Genomic DNA, 17157 nt, shown 5'->3' with positions numbered 1-17157 from the left:
AATTGATTATTCCCCCAGTTACATGCAGTGAGTGGGGGATAGTTACATAATACAAATTGATTATTCCCCCAGTAACATGCAGTGAGTGGGTGATAGTTACATAATACAAATTGATTATTCCCACAGTAACATGCAGTGAGTGGGGGATAGTTACATAATACAAATTGATTATTCCCCCAGTAACATGCAGTGAGTGGGGGATAGTTACATAATACAAATTGATTATTCCCCCAGTAACATGCAGTGAGTGGGGGATAGTTACATAATACAAATTGATTATTCCTCCAGTAACATGCGGTGAGTGGTGGATAGTTACATAATACAAATTGATTATTCCCCCAGTAACATGCAGTGAGTGGGGGATAGTTACATAATACAAATTGATTATTCCCCCAGTAACATGCAGTGAGTGGGGGATAGTTACATAATACAAATTGATTATTCCCCCAGTAACATGCAGTGAGTGGGGGATAGTTACATAATACAAATTGATTATTCCTCCAGTAACATGCAGTGAGTGGGGGATAGTTACATTATACAAATTGATTATTCCCCCAACAACATTGAGTGAGTGGGGGACAGTTACAAAATACAAATTCATGATTCCTCCAGTAACATGCAGTGAGTGGACGATAGTTACATGATACAAATTGATTATTCCCCCAGTATCATGCGGTGAGTGGGGGATAGTTACATAATACAAATTGATTATTCCCCCAGTAACATGCAGTGAGAGGACGATAGTTACATAATACAAATTGATTATTCCTCCAGTAACATGCGGTGAGTGGGGGATAGTGACATAATACAAATTAATTATTCCCCCAGTAACATGCAGTGAGTGGGGGATAGTTACATAATACAAATTAATTATTCCCCCAGTAACATGCAGTGAGAGGACGATGGTTACATTATACAAATTGATTATTCCCCCAGTTACATGCAGTGAGTGGGGGATAGTTACATAATACAAATTGATTATTCCCCCAGTAACATGCAGTGAGTGGGGGATAGTTACATAATACAAATTGATTATTCCCCCAGTAACATGCAGTGAGTGGGTGATAGTTACATAATACAAATTGATTATTCCCCCAGTAACATGCAGTGAGTGGGGGATAGTTACATAATACAAATTGATTATTCCCCCAGTAACATGCAGTGAGTGGGGGATAGTTACATAATACAAATTGATTATTCCTCCAGTAACATGCGGTGAGTGGTGGATAGTTACATAATACAAATTGATTATTCCCCCAGTAACATGCAGTGAGTGGGGGACAGTTACATAATACAAATTGATTATTCACCCAACAACATTGAGTGAGTGGTGGATAGTTACATAATACAAATTGATTATTCCTCCAGTAACATGCAGTGAGTGGGGGATAGTTCCATAATACAAATTGATTATTCCCCCAGTAACATGCAGTGAGTGGGGGATAGTTACATAATACAAATTGATTATTCCTCCAGTAACATGCAGTGAGTGGACGATAGTTACATAATACAAATTGATTATTCCTCCAGCAACATGCAGTGAGTGGGGGATAGTTACATAATACAAATTGTTTATTCCTCCAGTAACATGCAGTGAGTGGGGGATAGTTACATAATACAAATTGATTATTCCTCCAGTAACATGCAGTGAGTGGACGATAGTTACATTATACAAATTGATTATTCCCCCAGCAACATGCAGTGAGTGGGGGATAGTTACAAAATACGAATTCATTATTCCCCCAGTAACATGCAGTGAGTGGGGGATAGTTACATAATACAAATTGATTATTCCCCCCGTAACATGCAGTGAGTGGGGGATAGTTACATAATACAAATTCATTATTCCTCCAGTATCATGCAGTGAGTCAACGACAGTTACATAATACAAATTGATTATTCCTCCAGTCACATGCGGTGAGTGGTGGATAGTTACATAATACAAATTGATTATTCCCCCAGTAACATGCAGTGAGTGGGGGATAGTTACATAATACAAATTGATTATTCCTCCAGTAACATGCAGTGAGTGGGGGATAGTTACATAATACAAATTGATTATTCCTCCAGTAACATGCAGTGAGTGGGGGATAGTTACATAATACAAATTGATTATTCCCCCAGTAACATGCAGTGAGTGGGGGATAGTTACATAATACAAATTGATTATTCCTCCAGTAACATGCAGTGAGTGGGGGATAGTTACACAATACAAATTGATTATTCCCCCAGTAACATGCAGTGAGTGGACGATAGTTACATAATACAAATTGATTATTCCTCCAGCAACATGCAGTGAGTGGGGGACAGTTACATAATACAAATTGATTATTCCCCCAGTAACATGCAGTGAGTGGGGGATAGTTACATAATACAAATTGATTATTCCTCCAGCAACATGCAGTGAGTGGACGATAGTTACACAATACAAATTGATTATTCCTCCAGTAACATGCAGTGAGTGGGGGATAGTTACATAATACAAATTGATTATTCCCCCAGTAACATGCAGTGAGTGGGGGACAGTTACATAATACAAATTGATTATTCCTCCAGTGACATGCAGTGAGTGGGGGATAGTTACATAATACAAATTCATTATTCCTCCAGTAACATGCAGTGAGTGGGGGATAGTTACATCATACAAATTGATTATTCCCCCAGTAACATGCAGTGAATGGACGATAGTTACATTATCCAAATTGATTATTCCCCCAGCAACATGCAGTGAGTGGACGATAGTTACAAAATACAAATTGATTATTCCTCCAGCAACATGCAGTGAGTGGGGGATAGTTACATAATACAAATTGATTATTCCACCAGTAACATGCAGTGAGAGGGGGATAGTTACATAATACAAATTGATTATTCCTCCAGTAACATGCAGTGAGTGGGGGATAGTTACATCATACAAATTGTTTATTCCTCCAGTAACATGCAGTGAGTGGGGGATAGTTACATAATACAAATTGATTATTCCCCCAGTAACATGCAGTGAATGGACGACAGTTACATTATCCAAATTGATTATTCCCCCAGCAACATGCAGTGAGTGGACGATAGTTACAAAATACAAATTGATTATTCCTCCAGCAACATGCAGTGAGTGGGGGATAGTTACTTTATACAAATTGATTATTCCCCCAGTAACATGCAGTGAGTGAACGACAGTTACATAATACAAATTGAGTATTCCCCCAGTAACATGCAGTGAGTGGGGGATAGTTACATCATACAAATTGATTATTCCCCCAGTAACATGCAGTGAGAGGACGATGGTTACATTATACAAATTGATTATTCCCCCAGCAACATGCAGTGAGTGGGGGATAGTTACAAAATACAAATTCATTATTACCCCAGTAACATGCAGTGAGTGGGGGATAGTTACAAAATACAAATTCATTATTCCTCCAGTATCATGCAGTGAGTCAACGACAGTTACATAATACAAATTGATTATTCCTCCAGTAACATGCAGTGAGTGGGGGATAGTTACATAATACAAATTGATTATTCCTCCAGTAACATGCAGTGAGTGGGGGATAGTTACATAATACAAATTGATTTTTCCTCCAGTAACATGCAGTGAGTGGGGGATAGTTACATCATACAAATTGATAATTCCTCCAGTAACATGCAGTGAGTGAACGATAGTTACATCATACAAATTGATTATTCCCCCAGCAACATGTAGTGAGTGGGGGATATTTACAAAATACGAATTCATTATTCCTCAAATAACATGCAGTGAGTGGGGGATAGTTACATCATACAAATTGATTATTCCTCCAGTAACATGCAGTGAGTGGGGGATAGTTACATAATACAAATTGATTATTTCTCCACCAAAATGCAGTGAGTGGGGCATAGTTACATAATACAAATTGATTATTCCTCCAGTGACATGCAGTGAGTGGGGGATAGTTGCATAATATAAATTGATTATTCCCCCAGTAACATGCAGTGAGTGGACGATAGTTACAAAATACAAATTGATTATTCCCCCAGTAACATGCAGTGAGTGGCGGATAGTTACAAAATACAAATTGATTATTCCTCCAGTAACATGCAGTGAGTGAGGGATAGTTACAAAATACAAATTGATTATTCCTCCAGTAACATGCAGTGAGTGGGGGATAGTTACATAATACAAATTGATTGTTCCTCCAGTAACATGCAGTGAGTGGACGATAGTTACATAATACAAATTGATTATTCCTCCAGTAACATGCAGTGAGTGGGGGATAGTTACATAATACAAATTGATTGTTCCCCCAGTAAAATGCAGTGACTGGGGGATAGCGACAGAATACAAATTGATTATTCCTCCAATAACATGCAGTGAGTGGGGGATAGTTACATAATACAAATTGATTGTTCCCCCAGTAAAATGCAGTGAGTGGGGGATCGTTACATAATACAAATTGATTATTTCTCCACCAAAATGCAGTGAGAGGGGGATAATTACAGAATACAAATTGATTATTTCTCCACCAAAATGCAGTGAGAGGGGGATAGTTGCATAATACAAATTGATTATTTCTCCAGTAACATACAGTGAGTGGACGATAGTTACATGATACAAATTGATTATTCCTCCAGTAACATGCAGTGAGTGGGGGATAGTTGCATAATACAAATTGATTATTCCCCCAGTAACATGCAGTGAGTGGGGGACAGTTACAAAATACAAACTGATTATTCCTGCAGTAACATGCAGTGAGTGGACGATAGTTACACAATACAAATTGATTATTCCCCCAGTAACATGCAGTGAGTGGACGATAGTTACATAATACAAATTGATTATTCCACCAGTTACATGCAGTGAGTGGGGGATAGTTACATAATACAAATTGATTATTCCCCCAGTAACATGCAGTGAGTGGACGATAGTTACATAATACAAATTGATTATTTCTCCACCAAAATGCAGTGAGAGGGGGATAATTACAGAATACAAATTGATTGTTTCTCCACCAAAATGCAGTGAGAGGGGGATAGTTGCATAATACAAATTGATTATTCCCCCAGTAACATGCAGTGAGTGGACGATAGTTACATAATACAAATTGATTATTCCTCCAGCAACATGCAGTGAGTGGGGGATAGTTACAGAATACAAATTGATTATTTCTCCACCAAAATGCAGTGAGTGGGGGATAGTTACAGAATACAAATTGATTATTTCTCCACCAAAATGCAGTGAGAGGGGGATAGTTACATAATACAAATTGATTATTCCTCCAGTAACATGCAGTGAGTGGACGATAGTTACATGATACAAATTGATTATTCCTCCAGCAACATGCAGTGAGTGGACGACAGTTACATAATACAAATTGATTATTCCCCCAGTAACATGCAGTGAGTGGGGGATAGTTACCAAATACAAATTGATTATTCCTCCAGTAACATGCAGTGAGTGGGGGATAGTTACATAATACAAATTGATTATTCCCCCAGTAACATGCAGTGAGTGGGGGATAGTTACATAATACAAATTGATTATTCCCCCAGTAACATGCAGTGAGTGGGGGATAGTTACATAATACAAATTGATTATTCCTCCAGTAACATGCAGTGAGTGGGGGATAGTTCCATAATACAAATCGATTATTCCCCCAGTAACATGCAGTGAGTGGACGATAGTTGCATAATACAAATTGATTATTCCTCCAGCAACATGCGGTGAGTGGGGGATAGTTACATAATACAAATTGATTATTCGCCCAGTATCATGCAGTGAGTGGGGGATAGTTACATGATACAAATTGATTATTCCCCCAGTAACATGCAGTGAGTGGACGATAGTTACATGATACAAATTGATTATTCCTCCAGTAACATGCAGTGAGTGGGGGATAGTTACATAATACAAATTGCTTATTCCCCCAGTAACATGGAGTGAGTGGAGGATAGTTACATAATACAAATTGATTATTCCTCCAGTGACATGCAGTGAGTGGACGATCGTTACAGAATACAAATTGATTATTCCCCCAGTAACATGCAGTGAGTGGGGGATAGTTACATAATACAAATTGATTATTTCTCCAGTAACATGCAGTGAGTGGACGATAGTTACATAATACAAATTGATTATTTCTCCAGTAACATACAGTGAGTGGACGATAGTTACTTAATACAAATTGATTATTCCTCCAGTAACATGCAGTGAGTGGGGGATAGTTACATAATACAAATTGATTATTCCCCCAGTAACATGGAGTGAGTGGAGGATAGTTACATAATACAAATTGATTATTCCCCCAGTAACATGGAGTGAGTGGAGGATAGTTACATAATACAAATTGATTATTTCTCCAGTAACATGCAGTGAGTGGACGATAGTTACATAATACAAATTGATTATTTCTCCAGTAACATACAGTGAGTGGACGATAGTTACTTAATACAAATTGATTATTCCTCCAGTTGCATGCAGTGAGTGGGGGATAGTTACACAATACAAATTGATTATTCCTCCAGTAACATGGAGTGAGTGGGGGTTAGTTACATAATACAAATTGATTATTCCTCCAGTAACATGCAGTGAGTGGACGATAGTTACATGATACAAATTGATTATTCCTCCAGTAACATGCAGTGAGTGGGGGATAGTTACATAATACAAATTGATTATTCGCCCAGTATCATGCAGTGAGTGGGGGATAGTGACATAATACAAATTGATTATTCGCCCAGTATCATGCAGTGAGTGGGGGATAGTTACATAATACAAATTGATTATTCCCCCAGTAACATGCAGTGAGTGGGGGATAGTTACATGATACAAATTGATTATTCCCCCAGTAACATGCAGTGAGTGGACGATAGTTACATGATACAAATTGATTATTCCTCCAGTAACATGCAGTGAGTGGGGGATAGTTACATAATACAAATTGCTTATTCCCCCAGTAACATGGAGTGAGTGGAGGATAGTTCCATAATACAAATTGATTATTCCTCCACTGACATGCAGTGATTGGACGATCGTTACATAATACAAATTGATTATTCCTCCAGTAACATGCAGTGAGTGGGGGATAGTTACATAATACAAATTGATTATTTCTCCAGTAACATGCAGTGAGTGGACGATAGTTACATAATACAAATTGATTATTTCTCCAGTAACATGCAGTGAGTGGGGGATAGTTACATAATACAAATTGATTATTTCTCCAGTAACATGCAGTGAGTGGGGGATAGTTACATAATACAAATTGATTATTCCCCCAGTAACATGGAGTGAGTGGAGGATAGTTACATAATACAAATTGATTATTCCCCCAGTAACATGGAGTGAGTGGAGGATAGTTACATAATACAAATTGATTATTTCTCCAGTAACATGCAGTGAGTGGACGATAGTTACATAATACAAATTGATTATTTCTCCAGTAACATACAGTGAGTGGACGATAGTTACTTAATACAAATTGATTATTCCTCCAGTTGCATGCAGTGAGTGGGGGATAGTTACACAATACAAATTGATTATTCCTCCAGTAACATGCAGTGAGTGGGGGATAGTTACATAATACAAATTGATTATTCCTCCAGTAACATGCAGTGAGTGGGGGATAGTTACATAATACAAATTGATTATTCCTCCAGTAACATGCAGTGAGTGGGGGATAGTTACATAATACAAATTGATTATTCCCCCAGTAACATGCAGTGAGTGGGGGATAGTTACATAATACAAATTGATTATTCCTCCAGTAACATGCAGTGAGTGGGGGATAGTTACATAATACAAATTGATTATTCCTCCAGTAACATGCAATGAGTGGACGATAGTTACATGATACAAATTGATTATTCCTCCAGTAACATGCAGTGAGTGGACGATAGTTCCATAATACAAATTGGTTATTCCCCCAGTGACATGCAGTGAGTGGGGGTTAGTTACATAATACAAATTGATTATTCCTCCAGTAACATGTCGTGAGTGGACGATAGTTGCATAATACAAATTGATTATTTCTCCAGTAACATGCGGTGAATGGGGGATAGTTACATAATACAAATTAATTATTCCCCCAGCAACATGCAGTGAGTGGGGGATAGTTACATATTACAAATTGATTATTCCTCCAGTAACATGTCGTGAATGGGGGATAGTTCCATCATACAAATTGATTATTCCGCCAGTTATATGAAGTGAGTGGGGGATAGTTGCATCATACAAACTGATTATTCCTCCAGTAACATGCAGTGAGTGGGGGATAGTTACATAATACAAATTGATTGTTCGTCCACCAACATGCAGTGAGTGGACGATAGTTACATCATACAAATTGATTATTCTTCCAGTGACATGCGGTGAGTGGACGATCGTCAAATAAGTCGGGGGACGGTCCCAGTGGAGAGAAATCTACAATGCTATGGAGAAAAGACAAGGAAGCTGTACAGGAAGGTGATTGGTGTAAGGGTAACCAGATTGTGTCAGGAAGGGACAGAGCGTACAAACAAAAGAGTGCACTAACAAATAGGGTCCGGTTAAGAAAAAATGGTCAGAAGACAAATAGGGCCATAGTACAAAAAAAATGTTAAGATGTCTAATTATGTTAAAAAGACAAATCTGAAGGCACTGTATCTGAATGTATGGAGCATTCATAATAAGGTAGACGAATAAACAGCGCAAATAGATGTGAATGGATACAATATAATTGCAATTACGGAGACATGGCTGCAGAGTGACCAAGGCTGGGAGCTGAATATCCGAGGGTATTCGATATTTAGGAAGGACAGGCAAAAACGAAAAGGAGGTGGAGTGGCGTTGTTAGTAAAGGATGAAATCAGAGCAATAGTGAGAAAGGATATTGGCTCAGAAACTCAAGATGTGGAATCAGTTTGGGTGGAGTTAAGAAGCACCAAGGGGCAGAAAACACTGGTGGGAGTTGTCTATGGGCCTCCAAACAGTAGTGGTAATGTAGGGGATGGCATTAGAGATGCATGTAACAAGGGTATCACAGTAATTATGGGTGACTTTAATCTACATATAGACGGGCCAAATCAAATTAGCAATAATACTGTGGAGGATGAATTCCTGGAGTGTGTATGAGATGGTTTTTTAGACCAGTACGTTGAGGAGCCAACCAGGGAACAGGCTATCCTAGATTGGGTATTGTGCATTGAGAAGGGGTTAATTCATAATTTTGTTGTGTGGGGTCCTTTACGGAAGAGTGACCATAACATGATAGAATTCTTCATTAAGATGGAAAGTAAAGCTGTCCAATCTGAAACTAGAGTCCTAAATCTAAACAAAGGAAACTATGAAGGTGTGAGGAGTGAATTGGCTATGGTGGATTGGGAAGCTTCATTAAAAGGCATGACGGTGGATAGGCAATGGTTAACATTTAAGGAACGAATGCATGAATTGCAACAATTATACATTCCTTTCTGGCACAAAAACACAAAAGGAAAAACGGCCCAACCATGGCTAACAAAAGAAATGAAGGATAGTATTAGATCCAAAGAGGAGTCATATAGAGATGCCAGAAAAAGTAGCAAGCCTGAGGATTGCGAGCAGTTTAGAATTCAGCAAAAAAGCACCAAGAGATTGATTAAGAGGGGAAAAATAGAGTATGAGAGTGAACTTGCAAGGAACATATAATCAATTTGTATTATATAATTATCTATTAATACACTGCATGTTGCTGGAGGAATAATCAATTTGTATTATATAACTATCGTCCATTCACTGCATGTTGCTGGAGGAATAATCAATTTGTATTATGTAACTATCCCCCACTCACTGCATGTTACTGGGGGAATAATCAATTTGTATTATGTAACCATCGTCCACTCACCGCATGTTACTGGGGGAATAATCAATTTGTATTATGTAACTATCCCCCACTCACTGCATGTTACTGGGGGAATAATCAATTTGTATTATATAACTATCCCCCACTCACTGCGTGTTGCTGGGGGAATAATCAATTTGTATTATGTAACTATCCCCCACTCACTGCATGTTACTGGGGGAATAATCAATTTGTATTATGTAACCATCGTCCACTCACTGCATGTTACTGGAGGAATAATCAATTTGTATTATGTAACTATCCCCCACTCACTGCGTGTTGCTGGGGGAATAATCAATTTGTATTATGTAACTATCGTCCATTCACTGCATGTTACTGGGGGAATAATTAATTAGTATTATGTAACTTTTTTTTATATTTGTTCATGGGTTGCGGACATCACTGGCAAGGCCGGCATTTATTGCCCGTCCCAAATTGCCCTTGAGAAGGTGGTGGTGAGCCGCCTTCTTGAACCACTGCAGTCTGTATGGTAACTATTCCCCACTCATTGCATGTTGCTGGAGAAATAATCAATTTGTATCATGTAACTATCCCCCACTCACTCCATGTTACTGGGGGAATAATCAATTTGTATGATGTAACTATCGTCCACTCACCGCATGTTACTGGAGGAATAATCAATTTGTATTATCTAACTATCCCCCACTCACTGCGTGTTCCTGGGGGAATAATCAATTTGTATTATCTAACTATCCCCCACTCACTGCGTGTTCCTGGGGGAATAATCAATTTGTATTATGTAACTATCCCCCACTCACTGCGTGTTACTGGAGGAATAATCAATTTGTATTATGTAACTATCCCCCACTCACTGCATGTTACTGGAGGAATAATCAATTTGTATTATGTAACTATCCCCCACTCACTGCATGTTACTGGAGGAATAATCAATTTGTATTATGTAACTATCCCCCATTCACTGCATGTTGCTGGAAGGCAACATGGCTAACAAAAGAAAATAAGGATAGTATTAGATCCAGAGAGGAGTCTTATGAAGATGCCAGAAAATGTAGCAAGCCTGAGGATTGGGAGCAGTTTAGAATTCAGCAAAAAAGGACCAAAAGATTGATTAAGAGGGGAAAAGTAGAGTATGAGATTAAACCTGCATGGAACATAAAAGTGGACTGTAAAATCTTCTACAAGTATGTGAAAAGAAAAAGATTAGTGAAGACAAATGTAGGTCACTTACAGTCAGAAACGGGAGAATTTATAATGGGGAACAAGGAAATGGCAGAACAATTAAACAAATACTGTGGTTCTGTCTTCACGGAAGAGGACACAAATAACTTCCCAGAAACGCTAGGGAACCAAGGGTCTAGTGAGAAGGAGGAATTAAAGTAAATTAGTATTAGTAAAAAAATAGTGCTGGAGAAATTAATGGGACTGAAAGCCAATAAATCCCCAGGGCATGATAATCTGCATCCCAGAGTACTAAAAGAGGTAGCCATGGAAATAGTAGATGCATTGGTTGTCATCTTCCAAAGTTCTATAGATTATGGAACAGTTCCTGCAGATTGGAGGGTGGCAAATGTAACCCCACTATTTAAAAAAGGAGGGAGAGAAAACAGGGAATTGCAGACCAGTTAGCCTAACATCAGTAGTGGGGAAAATGCTAGAGTCTATTATAAAGGATGTGATAACAGGACACTTGGAAAATATCAACGGGATTAGACAAAGTCAACATGTATTTATGAAACGGAAATCGTGTTTGACAAACATACTGGAGATTTTTGAGGATGTAACTGGTGGAATAGATGAGGAAGAACCAGTGGATGTGATTTATTTGGATTTTCAGAAGGCCTTTGATAAAGTCCCACATAAGAGGTTAGTGTGCAAAATTAAAGCTCATGGGATTGGGGGTAATATACTGGCATGGATTGAAAATTGGTTGACAGACAGGAAACAAAGAGTTGGAATAAATGGGTCTTTTCTAGGGTGGCAGGCAGTGACTAGTGGGGTACCGCAGGGATCAGTGCTTGGGCCCCAGCTGTTCACAATATACATCAATGATTTGGATGAGGGAACCAAGTGTAACATTTCCAAATTTGCTGATCAAACAAAACGGGGTGGGACTGTGAGTTGTGAGGAGGATGCAAAGAGGCTTCATGGCGATTTAGACAAGTTGAGTGGGTGGGCAAATACATGGCAGATGCAGTATAATGTGGATAAATGAGAAGTTATCCACTTCAGAAGGAAAAACAGAAAGGCTGAGTATTATTTAAATGGTGATAGATTGGGAAATGTTTTTGTACAAAGGGACCTGGGTGTCCTTGTACACCAGTCACTGAAAGCAAACATGCAGGTGCAGCAAGCAGTTAGGAAGGCAAATGGTATGTTGGCCTTCATTGCAAGAGGATTTGAGTACAGGAGCAAGGATGTCTTACTGCAGTTATACAGAGCCTTGGTGAGACCACACTGGAGTATTGTGTGCAGTTTTGGTCTTCTTACCTAAGAAAGGATATACTTGCCATAGAGGGAGTTCAGCGAAGGTTCACCAGACTGATCCCTGGGATGGCAGGACTGTCGTATGAGGAGAGAATGAGTCGACTAGGCCTGTATTCACTCGAGTTTAGAAGAATGAGGGGGAATCTCATTGAAACGTATGAAATTCTGACAGGGCTAGACAGACTGGATGCAGGGAGGATGTTTCCCCTGGCTGGGGGGCTCTGGAACAAGGGGTCAGAGTCTCAGGATATGGGGTAGGACATTTAGGACTGAGATGAGGAGAAATTTCTTCACTCAGAGGGTTGTGAACCTGTGGAATTCTCTACCAAAGAAGGCTGTGGAGGCCAAGTCACTGAATATATTTGAGAAGGAGATAGATAGATTTCCAGACACAAAAGGCATAAAGGGGTATGGGGAGAGAGCGGGAATATGGTATTGAGATAGAGGATCAGCCATGATCATACTGAATGGGGGAGCAGGCTCGAAGGGCCGAATGGCCTACTGCTGCTCCTGCAGCAATGTCCTGGGGCTGAGATGATTGACCTCCAACAACCACTACCATCTTCCTTTGTGCTCGGTATAACTCCAGCCACTGGAGAGCTTTCCCCCTGATTCCCATTGATTTCATTTTACTAGGGCTCCTTGGTGCCACACTCGGTCAAATGCTGCTTTGATGTCAAGGGCAGTCACTCTCACCTCACCTCTGGAATTCAGCTCTTTTGTCCATGTTTGGACCAAGGCTGTAATGAGGGCTGGAGCTTATGGTCCTGACAGAACCTAAACTGAGCATCGATGAGCAGGTTGTTGGTAAGTGCCACTTGATAGCACTGTCGACGACACCTTCCATCACTTTGATGATTGAGAGTGGCGTGATGGGGCGGTAATTGGCCGGATTGGATTTGGCCCGCTCTTTGTGGACAGGACATACCATATAGGGTAATTTTCCACATTGTAGGGTAGATGCCAGTGTTGTCGCTGTACTGGAACAGTTTGGCTAGAGACGCAGCTAGCTCTGAAGCACAAGTCTTCAACACTACAGCCGGGATGTTGTCGGGGCCCATAGCCTTTGTTGTATCCAGTGTACTCAGCCGTTTCTTGATATCACGTGGAGTGAATCAAATTGGCTGAAGACTGGCTTCTGTGATGGTGGGGATATCGGGAGGAGGCCGAGATGGATCATCCACTCGGCGCTTCTGGCTGAAGATGGTTGCAAACGCTTCAGCCTTGTCTTTTGTACTCACGTGCTGGACTCCGCCATCATTGAGGATGGGGATGTTTACAGAGCCTCCTCCTCCTGTTAGTTGTTTAATTGTTCACCACCATTCACGACTGGATGTGGCAGGACTGCAGAGCTTTGATCTGATCCGTTGGTTGTGGAATCGCTTAGCTCTGTCTATAGCATATTGCTTCCGCTGTTTAGCACACATGTAGTCCCGAGCTGTAGCTTCACCAGGTTGGCTCCTCATTTTTAGGTACGCCTGATGCTGCTCCTGGCATGCTCTTCTACACTCCTCATTGAACCAGGGTTGATCTCCTGGCTTGTTGGTAATGGTAGAGTGAGGAATATGCCGGGCCATGAGGTTACAGATTGTGCTGGAATACAATTCTGCTGCTGCTGATGGCCCACAGCGCCTCATGGATGCCCAGTTTTGAGCTGCTAGATCTGTTCTGAATCTATCCCATTTAACACGGTGGTAGTGCCACACAACACGTTGGATGGTGTCCTTAGTGCGAAGACGGGACTTCATCTCCACAAGGACTGTGCGGTGGTCACTCCTACCAATACTGTCATGGACAGATGCATCTGCAACAGGTAGATTGGTGAGGATGAGGTCAAGTAGGTTTTTCCCTTGTGTTGGTTCACTCACCACCTGCTGCAGGCCCAGTCTGGAAGTTATGTCCAGGACTCGGCCAGGTCGGTCAGTAGTGGTGCTACCGAGCCACTCTTGGCAATGGACATTGAAGTCCCCCACCCAGAGTACATTCTGTGCCCTTGCTACCCTAAGTGCTTCCTCCAAGTGGTGCTCAACATGGAGGAGGACTGATTCATCAGCTGAGGGAGGGCAGTAGGTGGTAATCAGCAGGAGGTTTCCTTGTCCATGGGGTTTCACGGGGTCCAGAATCAATGTTGAGGACGCCTGACTGTATATCACTGTACCGCCACCTCTGGTAATGGAACAGTCTGGGACATTGGCTGAAAGGTATGATTCTGTGAGTATGGCTATGTCAGGCTGTTTCTTTCAGCTCTCCCAAGTTTGGCACAAGTCCCCAGATGTTAGTGAGGAGTGCTTTGCAGGGTCGACTGGGCTTGTTTTGCCTTTGTCCTGTCCTGTGCCTAGTGGTCCAATGCCGGGTGGTCCGTTTGGTTTTATTCTTATTATGACTTTTTTTAGCAAGATTGTACAACTGAGTGGCTTGCTCGGCCATTTCAGAGGGCAAATAAGAATCAACCACATTGTTATGGGTCTGGAGTCACATATAGGCCAGACCGGGTAAGGACGGCAGGTTTCCTTCCCTAAAGGGCATTGGTGAACCAGATGGGTTTTTACGACAATCCAGCAGTTTCATGTCCACCATTACTGATGATAGTTATTTTTTATTCCGGATTTTATTTAATTAATTGAATTTAAATTCCCCAGCTGCCGTGGCAGGATTTGAACTCATGACTCCAGATTATTAGTCCAGGCCTCTGGATTACGAGTCCAGTAAAATAACCACAATGCTTCCGTACCCGTGTACCTCATTATAACACGAGTTGACGTGCTGGAGAATAGGTTGGAATTAGACATTGTTAGACTCACCTCCAGAGGTTGTAGAAGAGCAGAGGGATATTGAGGCCCAGTGTCAGCCATTCCTGTGCACACAGGAACATGATGCAGAACAATCCGTGGATGGAGTATTCCGGGAACACCAGCTACATCAGGAAAGAAAAGGGGCATTAACATCAGAAGGACAAAAACAGAACTCTCCCCATTGATTTTCCCAATAGGCCTTTCCTCTCTCTCTCTCTCTCTCCTTTGTTTCTCTAGATTTATTTTCCCCTGCTGTGCTCCCACCTCTCTCTCTCTCGCTCTCTCTCTCCCTCTCTCTCTCCTTCTCACTGTTATACTGAGAGACGGAGTGAAAGAACGAACCTGTGCCCAGGGCTGTGCCAATCTGCTCACGAGTAGGTTGCAACAGTTTGTACAATCTCCAATATTCCAATGCTGCCAGTGGCTTCTTATTTCCAGCTGTGAAGAGGTCGAGTCTGGAGTCGATCCAGAAGATGTATCATTGGTTAAAACCGGTGTTGCAGTTTGCTGGAGGCAGATTGCAAGGACTGAATACCCCCAGAGTCAACTTTTGATTGTTGGTCATTCCACCAAGGGGCAGCACAGAGAGAACAGGTGAGTCGGGAAGAGAACCCCAGCGTGATCCGTACCAACCTACTGCAACTCTTGTCAGATAGGTCACCCAATAGCCGACACGATAAAGACACCACCCAATGTAGTACTGAGATATACTGGCCAGAATTCCTGGCCTGTGTTCAATTAGCTGTTCCCAGCTGGGGCAGTTGTTGGATTGTTACAATTTGCTTCAGCAACCCTGGGTTAGGGAGAGAAAGAATCGGACAGATTTCCTGCTCCTCATCGCAATCTCATGATCTCCGCTGGAAAAGCATTTGTGTCTCAGTGGGTAGCATTCTCGCCGCCACACGGCAGTGAAATGGAGGCGGAAGCAGCCGGCTGCAGGAGGTAAGTGCGTTTTAGAGCACTCCTTGTGAGATAGGAGGAGCAGGAGTGCTACCCCAGGCCCCTCAAGAAAACCTTCTGCCGATCGTGGCCTATCCTCACTGCCACGATGGGCAGAACCACCGCCACCACCCTAGCCCCGATCTTTCCCAGTCTTTCTCCAATGGTCCTCGGCTGCGGCCTTCTACCCCTGGCTTTTCCACCCCCCAGCCAGCTAGCCTGTCATCTGGCCGGCTGCCCGGTAGAAACAGAATAAAAAAATGATATTGAGGTCCTGCTGTTAAATTTGGCAGCATCTCCGTGTCCCCAGGATTTCTGGGATTTCCATGTCCCCCCACCCCCGGCAAACACATTCCCCCGCTCCATCCCCCGCCTCGGGGCCAGATTATCTGATCATTATTACATTACTATTTGTGGGAGCTTGCTGTGCACAAATTGGCTGCTGCGTTTCCTACATTACAACAGTGACTATATTTCAAAAATACTTAATTGGCTGTAAAGCGCTTTGGGACATCCTGAGGCAGTGAAAGGCGCCATATAATTGCAGGTTCTTTCTTTTCATAAGGCTGAGGATGCTGGGGGTCAATTGAAATTTTCAAGTCTGAGATCGATATATTTTTGTACAGTAAGGGTGTCAAGGGATATGGAGCAAAGGCGGTAAATAGAGTTGAGGTTCACATCAGCCATGATCTAATTGAACAGCAGAGCAGGCACAAGGGGCTGAGTGGCCGACTTTTCCCACGTTCCTAAACTCAGGCACCGTGATCCCGCAATTTCCCGACAAGCGTTCCTAACAAGAGCCGCTTCACAGTAGGAGCAGCAGATGGAGGAAGCCCAATGGGCCTGGTTAGAAAGAACCCCGGCATGTCACACCCTAGCGAAGCTGCTCACAGCGAAGGTGGCACGTGTTTGGACCCAGAGGCGCAGTTTGTTCGAGCAGCTGTGGGCTGTGGACACCTGGGACAGAGTAGCACCATATGCCTGCCTCAGACAGGCCGAATCTGTGTGTGAAGCTCCCCTTGGTGGTTCTGTGAGTAAATATACCTTTTGCAACAACAACTTGCATTAAAATAGTGCCTTGAACATAGTAAAACCACCCAAGGCGTTTCACAGGGGCGATTATCAGATAG

At 41.7% G+C, this 17157-nt stretch overlaps 1 protein-coding gene across 1 annotated transcript in view; it reads right to left on the bottom strand.

Moving 5' to 3' along the window:
* The window catches only part of cnih3 (cornichon family AMPA receptor auxiliary protein 3), a 101793-nt gene that overhangs the window by 29911 nt on the left and 54725 nt on the right, over window positions 1-17157 (bottom strand). Inside the window, exon 4 of the mRNA XM_067983941.1 lies at window positions 15098-15210. Coding sequence (XP_067840042.1) covers window positions 15098-15210 — 113 coding nt within the window. The remainder of the gene's footprint in view (window positions 1-15097; window positions 15211-17157) is intronic.

The sequence above is a fragment of the Heptranchias perlo genome, chromosome 5, assembly GCF_035084215.1.
Source record: "Heptranchias perlo isolate sHepPer1 chromosome 5, sHepPer1.hap1, whole genome shotgun sequence".
Taxonomy (NCBI): Eukaryota; Metazoa; Chordata; class Chondrichthyes; order Hexanchiformes; family Hexanchidae; genus Heptranchias; species Heptranchias perlo.
The sequence above is the reverse complement of the archived record's forward strand: the minus strand, read 5'-3'. Positions and strand labels throughout refer to the sequence as shown.